This window comes from Marmota flaviventris, chromosome 18 (assembly GCF_047511675.1).
Source record: "Marmota flaviventris isolate mMarFla1 chromosome 18, mMarFla1.hap1, whole genome shotgun sequence".
NCBI classification, from domain to species: domain Eukaryota; kingdom Metazoa; phylum Chordata; class Mammalia; order Rodentia; family Sciuridae; genus Marmota; species Marmota flaviventris.
The window spans coordinates 44,868,090-44,881,210 of NC_092515.1; the positions used below are offsets into that span (position 1 = coordinate 44,868,090).

The 13,121-nt window shown below is 53.8% G+C and overlaps 1 protein-coding gene across 2 annotated transcripts in view; it reads left to right on the forward strand.

The window, feature by feature from the left end:
- The first annotated feature begins 346 nt into the window (after positions 1-346).
- The window catches only part of Cdh5 (cadherin 5), a 36,798-nt gene continuing 24,023 nt past the window's right edge, over positions 347-13,121 (forward strand). Inside the window, exons 1-2 of one of the 2 annotated variants that reach the window (XM_071604150.1) lie at positions 347-436; positions 9,753-9,973. In XM_071604150.1, coding sequence (XP_071460251.1) covers positions 9,770-9,973 — 204 coding nt within the window. In that variant the 5' untranslated portion in view covers positions 347-436; positions 9,753-9,769. Of the gene's footprint in view, positions 476-9,752; positions 9,974-13,121 lie in introns of both variants that reach the window. The other variant, XM_071604149.1, reaches the window with a different exon arrangement.

The following is a 13,121-nucleotide window of genomic DNA, read 5'->3' on the forward strand; positions in this document are numbered from 1 at the left end:
GCCTCCCGGGCTGTAAATGGGAATGACAGCCCCTGCCTTTGGGGCCCCAAAGATGGAATCTGTGCGCTGGTCCAGGCCCGGCCCTTAGCAGGTGCTGGGCTCAGAGGTCCAGAGCTGAGGCCTGGATATGGGCTCCGAGTTTAGCATCCCGAGTGGGGCCAGGGCCAGGTCTCTGTGGGGACACTCTCGCTGGGCCAAAGCAGCCGCCCACCGTGGGGCCTGCCTATCTGCAGGCAGCCTGGCCCTCACAAAAGAACAATAACAGGAAACCATCCCGGGGGGAAGTGGGCCAGGGCCAGCTGGAAAACCTGAGGGGCGGTGGCCAGGCCTCCCTTGCTGGCTGGGTGTGGCTGCCCTCGAGGCGGTCAGCAGAGCTCCTCACTCGGCCTTGGACAGACAGCCAGACAGAACAGAGAGCTCTCAGCCCACAGGCTCGGTGAGTGGGGACGCTCCATCTTCTCCACCTCTGACCCAGGTGTGTGCCCCGGCGGGTGGGGGGGGGTCCTGGTTTCCTTGTCTATAGAATGGGATTGTGGGGTGACCCGTGGGGAGCAGCCCTTCCTGGGAGGACTGGGTCTCCTCTGGGGTCAAGGCAGGGCTGGGCAAGGTGCGTCCAGTGGTGGGGCCATGAGCCCAAGTGGATGTCTCAGGGCTGAGGGGGAGTAGGGCTTGGTTCCTCCAAAAGCAGACCCTCGGCGTGAACCCAGCCCTACTGGCTTTCATTGATACCCTTCCTCCCCAACACCCAGATACCAAAGCCTAGGGATCAGGAGCCAGTGACCCCATATCTCGGGGGAAGCCCCCCAGACGGCCAGCCATGAGGGCTGGTGCCAGCCGGGGTGGGGGTTCAGGGGCTTGGAGAAGTTCACCCACCGTGGGAACAGACTCCAGCTTGGCCGCTCCAGTGTGACCTTGGAGACCTTACCCAGTCTCCAAACCTCAGTCTGTTTGTCTGGGCAATGGGGCTAGTGGGTCTCTGCCATTTATTTTAAGAACTAGAAACGATGCGCCTAGAAAGCTCTTGAGTAATTGGATTCTCTATTTGCCCAGGAGCGGTCCCAGGGGGCAGATTCTTTCCTCACATCTGGTGAAGCCCAGGAGATCTGGAGAGCTGGGGTGGGGGCGGGGGTGAGATCTGAGCCGAGATCTTGGCCTGCACAGCCCAGGCTCTCCCCAGCACCTGTGGCTCCCCCGCGTCTTGGGATTCTCAGGTGTAAATGGAGGAAACCGTCTTTTTCTTGGTCATTTACTTGAGATGCTCACATTTGGCCTTGGAAATGGCTCATAGTAGGGATCTGGAAGGACCTCGGTGCGGCTGAACTCACCCGCCACCCTCCAGCCGTTGGTGGCTTTGAAGGCATAATGTTGTGACTCCAAGGCATGGCACCAAGCCCCCGATCCCACTCTATCTCCAGCTGCAAGGGGTCAGCCCCTGGCGGGGGAGGGGGAGGGGTGGCACCTCTGGGCACCTACTCCATGACCCCTGGCCCTGGGTGGTAGGCAGACGGGATTGACAGGTGATGAAGAGCATCCCAGGAGGAGGGACGGCTGGGCAGCTCAGAGGGCCTGGGGAGCAGGGAGTAGAGGCCAAACAGCAAGAGGACCAGTGGCCTGAGGCCCAGGAGCCCTGGCTCATTCTCAGTGGGGGCAGCCACAGGCTCCTCCCCTGTCTGGCCGAGTCTAGCCATCTGTGAGCCCCAGGCTGAAGGTCAGAGGGTACTCCCCCACCAGGAGCCCAGGAGCCACCCCAAGCAGCCCTACCAGCTCTAGATCACAGAGCCAAAAGTTAGGGTAGGTGTCTGCAAGCCCCAAAAGGGTTAAGCTGCCACCCTACAGCCTCAGACCCAACCATTGTGAAGCTAAACAAGGGCCGGACATGGGGCAGGAAGCCAGAAGGGGCTACACTTATTTTCTTCCAAAGTTAGGTGACTCACACTTCCACTGCTGCCTTAGGGACAAGCAGTGGACACTGTGGCCACCATTCTAGGAAAAATCTCAGGCCCTGTCCTCACATGGACCCATACCTGATACCTCCACCACCCCGCCGTAGCCCCTCTTCTCACGTGAAGCTACATGAATTTCCATTTGATATATGGGATCACTGAGGCCCAGAGAGATCATGAGATCAATCCAAGGTCACACAGCTAGTACAAAGTAAAAGCAGAACATTGATGAGGACAGTCCTTTGGGCCCCATACCGATTACAGCCCATAGTGAAGCTCAGAAAGGAAGTAGCAGGCCCAAGAACCAGCCAGGAGAACAGTGACCCTGGGGAGAGAATGCTCTAGGAGATGGGCTCTGCATGCAGGAACTTGCTTCTGCCTGGAGAGATGCGGAGAAACCTGGGGTGTTGGGTGGAGAAGTCAACAGAGGGTTCCTGGAGGAAGAGCAGAAGCCTGAGATGCTAGGGAGGCCTCGGACATCGCCCTGCCTTTGCCTCAGTCTCCCCATCTCTCCAGGGCAGAGCTAGTCCTGAAACTTACGCAGGCACCTCCAGCTTATCAGACCCCGGCAGGTACACAGACCCGCTGGCTGGGCCCTGCTGAACGTGATTTCCTTCTGGAGAGGAACGAGGGGAGCAGGAGGTCAGCCCAGAGCAGAACCAGGAAATGAGGTCAGGGGCTAGCCGGCAGTCCAAGCCACAGCTGCCAGACCAAAAGGGTGGGCAGATGGCAGTCAAGACACACACATTCACTGACTGAGTACCTACTGTGTGCTGGGCTTACACCTGTGACCTCACTTAGTTCTCCCAACCAGGGAGGCCGCTACTGTTGCCTCCATTGCAGATGAGGAAGCTGAGGCTCAGAGAGAGCACGGGATGGGCCCAAGGTCGCACAGCTCGTGAGCAGTCAGGCAGGTTCAGACAGGCAGATGCATGAAGCTCCTTCCTGTCTCCTTAGGACAGGAAGGTAGAATGGATGACCCGGATCCCAGAAACCCATGGGCCAGGCTGCCAATTTGTTTCAAATCAAATTAGTTCTGGTCCTTTGGTAATCCCTCCCTCATAGATTGCACTGAGGATTCAGGGACTGAGTTCAAGTTTGGTGGTTATGAATATTTTGATTGATTGGTGATGTCTGCCATGGGTAAGGGCAGGGGTGAGAGACACCTCTGAATTCTGTCTTGCCAGTCCTACCTAAAGAGGCCCCCAACTCAGGGGTGTGTACGTATCATCAGGACCCTTAGTAAGGATAATCTCATTGCTCCCCAAAAACCTACAGTGGTGTATTTGACAATGAGATGGGCCATTGGAGGAGCCATTGGGGGTAGGGATAAGTTTATCTGAGTTATGCTGATGATTGTGACCTCTCTGCCCACCCTACCTGTTGTCTGCAAACATGCAGATTGGTTTCTAAATCCTGGGAGTGGCAAGGGAATCAGTAGCAAGACCAAAATTGGAGACTGAGCCAGACTGACAGCCATGGAGGGGGACTTTGACACCCCCAGGTCTGGGCCCTTGAGTCCCTGCACTTGGATGCTTGAATGAAGTGGGGACCTAGACCCAGAAATTGTTTGGGCAGAGACACTTGGTCCAGAAGGCCTAGGCCATCCTGGTGGCCACTGGAAGACCAAGGGAGGGTAGACTGGGCTTGAAAAATATTAAAGCATCACCCAGAGGACAAAGGGCACTCCAGGCCCCTGTGTGAAAACCCTGTTGGTGACAGGAAGAGCATCGTGCATTCCAGAGACTTCTCATTCTCCTCGTGGCTGGTAGGGGCAGAAGGGCAGAAGAGAGGAGAGCTGGAGGAGTGGGCAGGCGACGCACAGTGCTGGACCTTGAAGACTGGCTCAGGGGCTGGACTTCAACCTGCAGGGGTACAGTGTAGACAGGGAGGCTGTTGGCAAAACTCTACAAGGAGAGGAGCATTCTGAGCCACAAATAAAGGAAAGCACCAGAAGCCGGCTCATAGCTGCGGGGTCTCACCCCATCCCCAAGGCTCCCAGGGCCTTGGCCTCTGTCCTTCTAATGTGGGCAGCTGCCAAGGCCCAGCTGTAAGTGCCAGCATTTGAGCAGATAGTGTGGGGGTCTCTGGGGGAGTTTGGGGATCAGTGGGTCCCACTCTGTCCTAGACGGAGGCTCGTGGAGTGGGACAAGCGGGTGATAGAGAGCCTCCAAGGCCACCCACGGAGCTCGGGATCCAGCCACCCTGCCTGCAAGCACACCCCCTGCGTGTTTTGGGCCATCCCCTCCCACCGCCCTGACCCTCATCCCTGACCCAGGGCCTCTGGGCTGGAGTCCAGAGCCAGTGGGAGGCTGGGCGGGGACTCGCATTCCGTCCATCTCCAGAGGTTGTCCCTGGAGCCGGGCTCGGCTGCTAGATCCCATCCTGGCTAAAGGCTGTGTGCGGGGAAGGAGCAGAGGGCCTCAGACAGTGTGGGGAGTGTCTGTGCCCAGGGCTGTGTCCTCATGCAGGCGTCTCTGAGGGCTGGGGGTCTGTGCGGCCTGAGGATGCTGCGTGTGCATCTGACCTGGAGCCTTCCTCCACACAGCCCCAGAGACCTGTTCAACAGCCCCCTAAAGCCCAGACTTGGCCCCTGAAATCTAAAACTTGAGTGGGGCTCTGATCAGATGGAGGGGTAGGGCTCTGCCCTGTGGTCAGAAGCAGAACCAGCCTAGGCCTTTGTTCAGTGCCCCACCCAAGGGCTCCCAATTGGGTCCAAATTTCCTACCATCTACTTAACCGCAAAGGCAGAGGGCCCAGGGAATCCCAAGAGAAGGTTCAGCCCCTCCCTACCCGACAGTTCCCCTCTTCAGCCATGTCCCCTCCCCTCCTTCTGGCGTATGATTTAGAGAGCATGGAGCTGAGCCCACTGCAAGACAAGCCCTGAGATGGATAGGGCCACCAAGAGAAGGACCAAAGGGGACTTTGCCTGAGCCTCATGGGGATGAGTGACAGAGGCAGAGCTCCCTCCAGGGACTAGGCTTCACCCACTGGGCCCTCCCCCATTCCCTGTCACAGCTTCCTAAGTCCCTCCATCCTAGTATGTGCCACAAAGGGGTCCCCTTCATCCATTAGGAATGGCTTACAAAACTAACATGGCTTCAGAGATGACATCAGCACAGATTCTGGATGACAGGGACATGGGCAGGGCCCTGGCCTCTGGGTGTCCAGTACCCACAGCTGAGTTGCCAGAAGACCCCCTCTCCACCCATCCTGAGCTCAGACAGGTTCCCAGACTGCTCAGCCAGGAACTGCTCACCCCAAAACCATGCCCAAGGTCCTCAGGCGCTCTGGATGTCCACAGTCCCCAAATCTGCCCAGAGACACCCCAAACCTCTCCAAAAAGTGGTGAGAACAGTAGAAGAGGCGTGACTCGGCTTGCTAAAAGCAAAAAGCCTAAAATAAGCCTGACCCCAACTGTCTGCTGGCCACACCTCCAAACTGCAGCCCAGGAACACTCTGTTTCCTGCTGTGGCCACAGCCAGTCTGACCCGCCTGCCTTCCTCTCCATGGGCAGGAGGAGGAATGAGTGATTGTCTACAAAACCCTTCCCCTTGGCCCTGTTTTGGTGGCCAGATTTCTAACACAAAAGCAAAAATCACAAAGAAGTGGAGTTTGGTTTTTCAAACGATGAGTTCCCTCAGATTCCTCTGAGATTGTGTGTAGAAGGAACCCAGGATTTAGAAAAAGACAGATTGGGCAGAGAGGTCCAGGTCTACCGCTGATAAGCTGTCTGTCTCTGAGCCTCAGGCTCTTAATTTGTGAAATGGGAATGACAATTCCTACCTCTTCAGGAGGCTGGGGATACTGCAAAAACTAAATGAGGTGGTGCTTCTGAAAGCCAAGCACTGGAAATGGTTTATTAATATTACATGTGAGTGTCACTGCAGAGAGAGGTGGGGGGGGGGGGGGGACACGACGCACCATTGAGGACAGGTTCAAATTCTGGCTTCATCTCTTGCTACTGTGTGACCTGGGTTGGCTCACTCCACCTTTCTGAACCTCCTTCTTCCTGCAAAATTGGATGGTTGACAACTACATCAAAGGTCGTTGCAAGATGTTAGTGAGATAATGTGCCTCGGGGGAGGTGCTCAGGGATGTCAGACAAGAAAACACTGTTTCAGAGTGCCCAAGTCTTCAGTGTCACGTGGGGATAATTACACGATCCCATCCTCTAAAAGCCCTCATGGCCAGGGTCCTCCCCCTCCCTTGACAAGGGACATACTGATATAGTTGACTGAGAGGAGCTTGAAGCTGACCCGTGTGGACCAAGGGCTTTCTTTCAGAGCTCACCGCTGGGCCTTTGATGGACACAGAATAGAATGCAGAGGGCTTCTCTACACCCCCCAAGAACTTTACCTCCTTGGCCCACTGAGGAGTTAATGCCCCACGTGAACCATGTGGTCAGAGCCCGTGGCCAGTGGACGTGGCTTTATTGAGGTCTCGTGTAGTCATCTATTAATTTGGGTGATAAATAAAGAAAACCATGACCCGTCCTCTGTCTGAGCCCCGTCAGGAAACCTGGGTCCCACAAAGAGACTTTGTGAAAGGAACTGGGTACAGGGCCAATCGGGATGTGGAGGCACCCAGAGGCCAGGGACAGGGGAAGCTTTTAGTGCCTCAGGACCAGAGGGACAGAGGGAGGATGTTTCCAGAACCTAGGGAGAGATGAAGGACCCAGGGGCTGCCCACCAGCAGCTGGCATCATGGAGCAATGTGACCACAGCTAAAAACAGGAGCCAGAGCGGAGAGGAGCAGGGAAGACATTGTCCACATCCTCCTCTGGTCCTTGGAGGGCCTGCTGGAGCAGATCCTGACCAAACAACCAGAGGCCAGGGGCGCAAGCCCAGAGCAGCCCTCATGACACAGAGCTGAGAGACAGGAGCCCAGGGCAGCCCCCAAGACCCAGAGCAGAGGCTGGTGGGGCAGGGTGGGATCTGGCAGGGATGGAAGGGAAAGCAGAAGAGCCTGCTTGTCCCCCCAGCAGGTGATTGGAAGCTGAGGCCCAGGAGTGGGAACAGATCCCCCCTCAAGGCTGCAGGGACAAACTGCCACAAATCTAGGGCCTAAAGCAACACGAGCCCATTGACTGGTTAACTCGCCGTTCTGCGGCTCAGAAGGTTGAAATGGGGCCCAGTGGGCTGAAGTCAGTGCTGTGGTCCCTTGGAGGCCCAAGGGAATCCCTGCCCTGCCTTTTCCAGCCCCCAGGGGCTACTGGCCTTCCTTGGCTGGTGGCTCCCCTCACATCAAGCCTCCTGTCATTACTTTGTCTTTTTTTTTTCTGACTCTGGCCGTCTGCCTTCCCCCTCAAGGATGATATGATTATTGGGGTCCAATAAGGGTCTGCTGAAAGTCCCTTTTTGCCATGTAAGGTAATATCCCAGGGAATAAGACGCAGACCCTTGGGGGTGAGGCAGTCATTCAGCCTATTACACAGATCTGGCCACCTCTCCTGTGCCCAGCCCCTATTGCTCATTTCCTCTGACCCTGGGTACTCCTTGGTTCCTCAGGTACATTAACTGTGTCTCACCTCAGGGCCTTTGCACCTCTCGGTGCTTCTGCCCAATATTCTCTTCCTCCTTCTGCCATCCCTAAAGCTGACCCTCAGACGTGGGCTCACATAGCTTTCCGAGTGGGCTGGTGGTGTATCCGTGGTAAAGCGCTTGCTTGGCATGCAGGAAGCCCTGAGTTCCATGCCCAGCACCAAAAAAAATCCAAAACCTCCCCAAAGTTTTCCCTGGATTCAGTCTCAGTCAGACACCCCTCACCCAGAGTCCTGTCCCCAGTGCCTAGAAGCACAGATGCCTCACTGAGCAAGACTCATCCTGTCCTGCCCAAGGCCTGAGAACTCTCTCCTGCTGTTTCCTGATTTCACTTGTTTGTTTTGTTTTTGCATTTTAGAGTCACTTCTCACATGAGGGAGGCAGAAAGAACCAAGATTTGCCGTTTCTTTCTGGGAGGAAGGAAATGGCCCTTAGAGCCCTGGGGGGCTGCTGGGCCTGGGGCTGGGGATGCAGCAGCTGCGACATCTGCCTGCTGCCTCCCTGAGTCAGGACAGCTTCCTGGCCAGGACTTCCAACCTCCCCCTCCCTCCTCCGATCCTCTGTCCACCGCCTTCCTCCTGCCTGGAGCACCCTACTTCCAAGGGCACCAGGTGTCCTCCAGCTAGACCCCCTCATTGGTGGCCGAGAAGCTGAGGCCTAAAGGAGGCAGGGCTCCCCCAAAACATAACACCTGCATCTAGGATCCACCCCGACTCCAGGACCCTGGGAGGTCACTTCCTCCTGGGACAGAGGCAAGGCCCTTGGATGCTAAGGTCAGCAGCCCAGCACAGACTCTCTGGGCCCTGCTGAGGCCAGCCTGGCGCCAGTGGCTCAGAGGAAATGTTACTAGAGTTCAGAAGCCTCCTATGAGGTATAGAGTCCAGCCTCCCCCACGGGTAGGGTGGAGCAAGAGGCAGTCCCACCCCACACCCTGTGAGTCCTTGTGTCCCATCCCGCCAAGCATGCACACTGGTCCCCACTCCCACTCATCAACTTTCTTCCCTCTACCATCTCAGGAGCTACAGGTCAGTGATACAAGGGACCCAGAATGGGTGGACAGGTAGAGTCAGAGTTGAGAAGGCAGGTTGATGGCCAAGGGCATGGCCTCCAATTGCCTTGGGGAAATGGAGAAAATGTGTGTTTCTGAAATTCAGGCAGAGGCCAGGCCTTGATTTCTGGGTGACCCATATTCCTGGCCCATGGGGTTGCCCTCAAGAGTATACAACCTGCAAAAGTGCACAGGGCTTGCATTTCAAAGTGCTTAGCTTAGTATTCGTCTGTCTCAAAAAGTCTTCATAACTTTCGAATGAAGGACCCACATTTTTATTTTGCACGGGGTCTGCCAATTACAAATCCATGAAGCGGGACTCTCAAGCCCCCACATGCCAAGCCTTGCTTTTATGACAGATCCTCAGGAGACTACCTCCTGTGCATTCTAGAGTGAGGTGCAAACCTCTGAGTTCAAACATTGTTGTTTTCCTGGGGACCTTCTGAGGACAGCAGCAGAGAAAATCTACCAAACGGCACACTGGCTGGGAGGGCATGTTTGTTCAGAGGAATCTTAAAATCCCACCCCATCGCAGCTTTGGGACAGGAAAAACAGTCTGAGCTTTTGAGACAGATAGAGTCAGTTCCAGTCCTGTCTCTCCTCCTTACAGTCTGGGTGATCTCAGGAAGTTACTAAACCTCTCTGATTATCAGCTTATCTGTAAGATGAAGATCACAATTATTCCAACCTCAAAGGATATTAGGAAGATTACATGAGTTAACATACATACAGCTCTTGGAACAAAGTCAGACAAATACCAAGTTCTCAATAAAGGTTGGTGATGGAGGTCAGAAGCCTGGCTCTGCTCTCAGCCCTGCTGCTGATGCCTACATGGACTTCACCTCCTCATGACTGAGTTTCCTCATTGGTAAAATGGCGATTGCCCAAATGCCTCCTGGGTGAGCTCGTGGAACTGTGATTAACATCAGTATCTCCCCCTCCTTCAGGAGACCCCCCAGCAGCCTCTGAGGCTCTCCATACCCCGCGCACCTGCTTCCATCTTAGCCCATGTACATGTATGCACTAGGAATCATTTCTGTGTCTGCCTTCTCCTCCCAGACTCCCAGCTCCCCTGGGTCAGGAACAGGGTCTGATTCCTCTGTCTGCAGAGTGATGGATGAAGGCATGAACAGATAAAGGAAGCTCATTTCTCTACGGGAACTACTCAGACCCTAGGATAATGGCCATGTCCTGATGGTGTCTCTCCTCTTTCCCCAGACTGGCTCCTCCCGGGGATGCAGAGGCTCACGATGCTGGTGGCTGCTTTGGGTGCCTACCTAGGCCTGCTGGTGACAGCAGCAGTGGCAGGCTCTAACCCTACCCAACCGGACACTCCTGGCATGCTGCCTATTCACCAGCGCCAGAAAAGAGCCTGGATTTGGAACCAGATGCACATTGAGGAAGAGAAAAACTCCTCATTGCCCCACCATGTGGGCAAGGTAAGGCTCAGGCTCCATGGGAGGAGAAACCATCTGCAGCTGTCCCAGAGCAATGGTCTTGGTGGCAGAGATGGTAATAGATACCGGGGTAGTTGTAGGAGTGGAGGAAATAGTTGTGAGGGTGATGGCAACAGAATTGGAGCTGGGGGAGGTGGTAGAACTGGTAGTGGTAGTAGTGGCGGCAATGGTGATTGTGGTGCTCCTGAGTGTGGTGGTAGTGGTGCTAAGAAAGGAGAAATGGTAACAGGTGCTGGTAGTTATATCAAAGAGGAAGGTGAGGAAAGTAATGGTGGTACTAGTGGAGGTGGTGGTAGTGATGGTGATGGTGCTGGTGGTGATAGTGGTGTTAATGGTAATGATGCTGGTGACAATGGTGGTGATGGTAGCAGGAGCAGTGAAGGGGAAGGTGAGGGAGGTAATGGAGGGGGTGGGGGTGGGGGTTGTTATAATGGTGGTGCTGATGGTAGTGGTGGTAATGGTCGTGGTGATGGTGGTTATGATGGTGGTTATGGTGGTGGTAATGGTGATGGTGGCAGTGACAGTAAAGGAGACAATAAGGGAGGTAATGGTGGTTGTAGTGGCAGTGATGGTAGTGGTTGTAATGGTGGTGCTGATGGTGGTGGTGGTGGTAATGGTGAGGGGGGTGGTGGTGATCATGGTGGTGGTGGTGGTGATGGTGGTGGTGGTAATGGTTATGCTGATGATGGTGGTGGTAATGGTGGTAGTGATAATGGTGGTGGTAATGGTAGTGGTGGTAATGGTGGTGGTGGTGGTGGTAATGGTTGTGCTGATGGTGGTAATGGTTGTGCTGATGGTGGTGGTGGTAATGGTGATGGTGGTGGTAATGGTGGTAATGATAATGGTGGTGATGATGGTGGTAATGGTGGTAGAGGTAATGGTAATGGTGGTGGTGGTGATAATGGTGACAAAGGTCATAACGGTGGTAGTGGTAATGGTCCTGGTGGTGGTAATGGTGATGGTAGTAGTGGTGGTGGTGGTTATGGTGATGGTGGTGGTAATGGTGATGGTAGTGGTGGTGGTGGTGGTTATGGTGATGGTGGTGGTAGTGGTGGTGGTGGTGGTTATGGTGATGGTGGTGGTAATGGTAGTGGTGGTAATGGTTATGCTGATGGTGGTGATGGTAATGGTGGTAGTGATAATAGTGGTGGTAATGGTGATGGTGGTAATGGTGGTGGTGGTAATGGTGATGATAGTGGTAATGGTGGTTGTGGTAGTGATAATGGTTATGGTGATGGTGGTAATGGTGGTGGTGATGGTAATGGTAATAGTGATGGTGGTGGTGGTGATAATGGTGGTGGTGGTGTTAATAGTGCTGGTGATGTTTGTGGTGGTGGTGGTGGTGATAATGGTAATGGTGGTGGTGATGGTGGTGGTGGTGGTGGTAATGGTAATGGTAATAGTGGTGGTAATGGTGTTGATGGTGGTGGTAATAGTGGTGGTGGTGGTAATAGTAATAGTGGTGGTGGTGGTAATTGTGCTGATGGTGGTGGTGGTGTTGGTATTGGTGATGGTGGTAGTATTGGTGGTGGTGGTGGTGATAATGGTAACAGAGGTCATAATGGTGGTAGTGGTAATGGTGCTGATGGTGGTGATGGTGATGGTGGTGGTGGTGGTGGTGGTGGTAATGGTGATGGTGGTGGTAATGGTGGTAGTGATAATGGTAATGGTGATGATGGTAATGGTGGTGGTGATGGTAATGGAAATAGTGATGGTGGTGGTGGTGATAATGGTGAAGAGGGTGGTAATGGTGGTGGTGGTAATGGTGGTGGTGGTGATATTGGTGGTGGTGGTGGTGATAGTGGTAGTGATAATGGTGATGGTAATGGTGGTAATGGTGGTGGTGGTAATAATGGTGACAGAGGTCATAATGGTGGCAGAAGTCATAATGGTGGTGGTGGTAATGGTGGTGATAATGGTGGTGGTGGTGGTAATGGTAGTGGTGATGATGGTAGTGATGGTGGTTATGGTGGTGGTGATGGTAATTGTGCTGATGGTGGTGGTGGTAATGGTGATGGTGGTAATAATGGTGGTGATGATAGTGGTGGTAATGGTGATGGTGGTAATAATGGTGGTGATGATAGTGGTGGTAATGGTGGTGGTGATGGTGGTAAAGGTGGTGGTAGTGGTGGTGGTAGTAGTGGTAGTGGTGGTAATGGTGATGGTGGTAGTAATGGTGGTGATGATAGTGGTGGTAATGGTGGTGGTGATGGTGGTAAAGATGATGGTGGTGGTGGTAATGGTGATGGTGGTAGTAATGGTGGTGATGATAGTGGTGGTGATGGTGGTAAAGGTGGTGGTAGTGGTGGTGGTGGTAGTGGTGGTGATGGTAATGGTGATGGTGATAGTAATGGTGGTGATGATAGTGGTGGTAATGGTGGTGATGATGGTGGTAAAGATGATGGTGGTGGTGGTAATGGTGATGGTGATAGTAATGGTGATGGAGATAGTAATGGTGGTGATGATAGTGGTGGTAATGATGGTGATGGTGGTAAAGATGGTGGTGGTGGTGGTGGTGGTGGTAATGATGATGGTGGTAGTAACGGTGGTGATGATGGTGGTAAAAGTGGTGGTGGTGGTGGTGGTGGTGGTGATAATGGTGCTGGTAATGGTTGTGCTAATGGTGGTGATGATGGTGGTAACTGTGGTGGTCATTGTAGTGGTGATGGTGGTAATGGTGGTGGTGGTGGTGGCAGTAACAGTGAAAGAAAAAGTGAGGGAGATAATGGTGGTAATGATAATAGTGGTGGTGATAGTAACAGTAAAGGAGAATGTGAGGGAGGTGGTGATGGTGATGGTAGTAGGGGTAATAGTATTAGTGGTGGTGGTAATAGGGGTAATGGTGGTAGTGACAGTGAAGAGGAAGGTGGGGAAAGGAATACTGGTACTGGTGGTGGTGATAATGGCAATGGTGGTAAGAGTGAAGGGGAAGGTGAGGGAGGTAATGGTGGAGGTAGTGAAAGTGGTTGTTGTGATGATAGTAGTGCTAATGGTGGTGGTAGTGGTGGTGATGGTATTGGTGGTAATGGTGGTGGTAATGGAGAAGGTAGTGGTGCTAGTGATGGGGAAGGTAAGAGAGTATTATGATTTGAATCTTGAGTGTGTGTTATGCTAATGGCTTTGTCCTCAG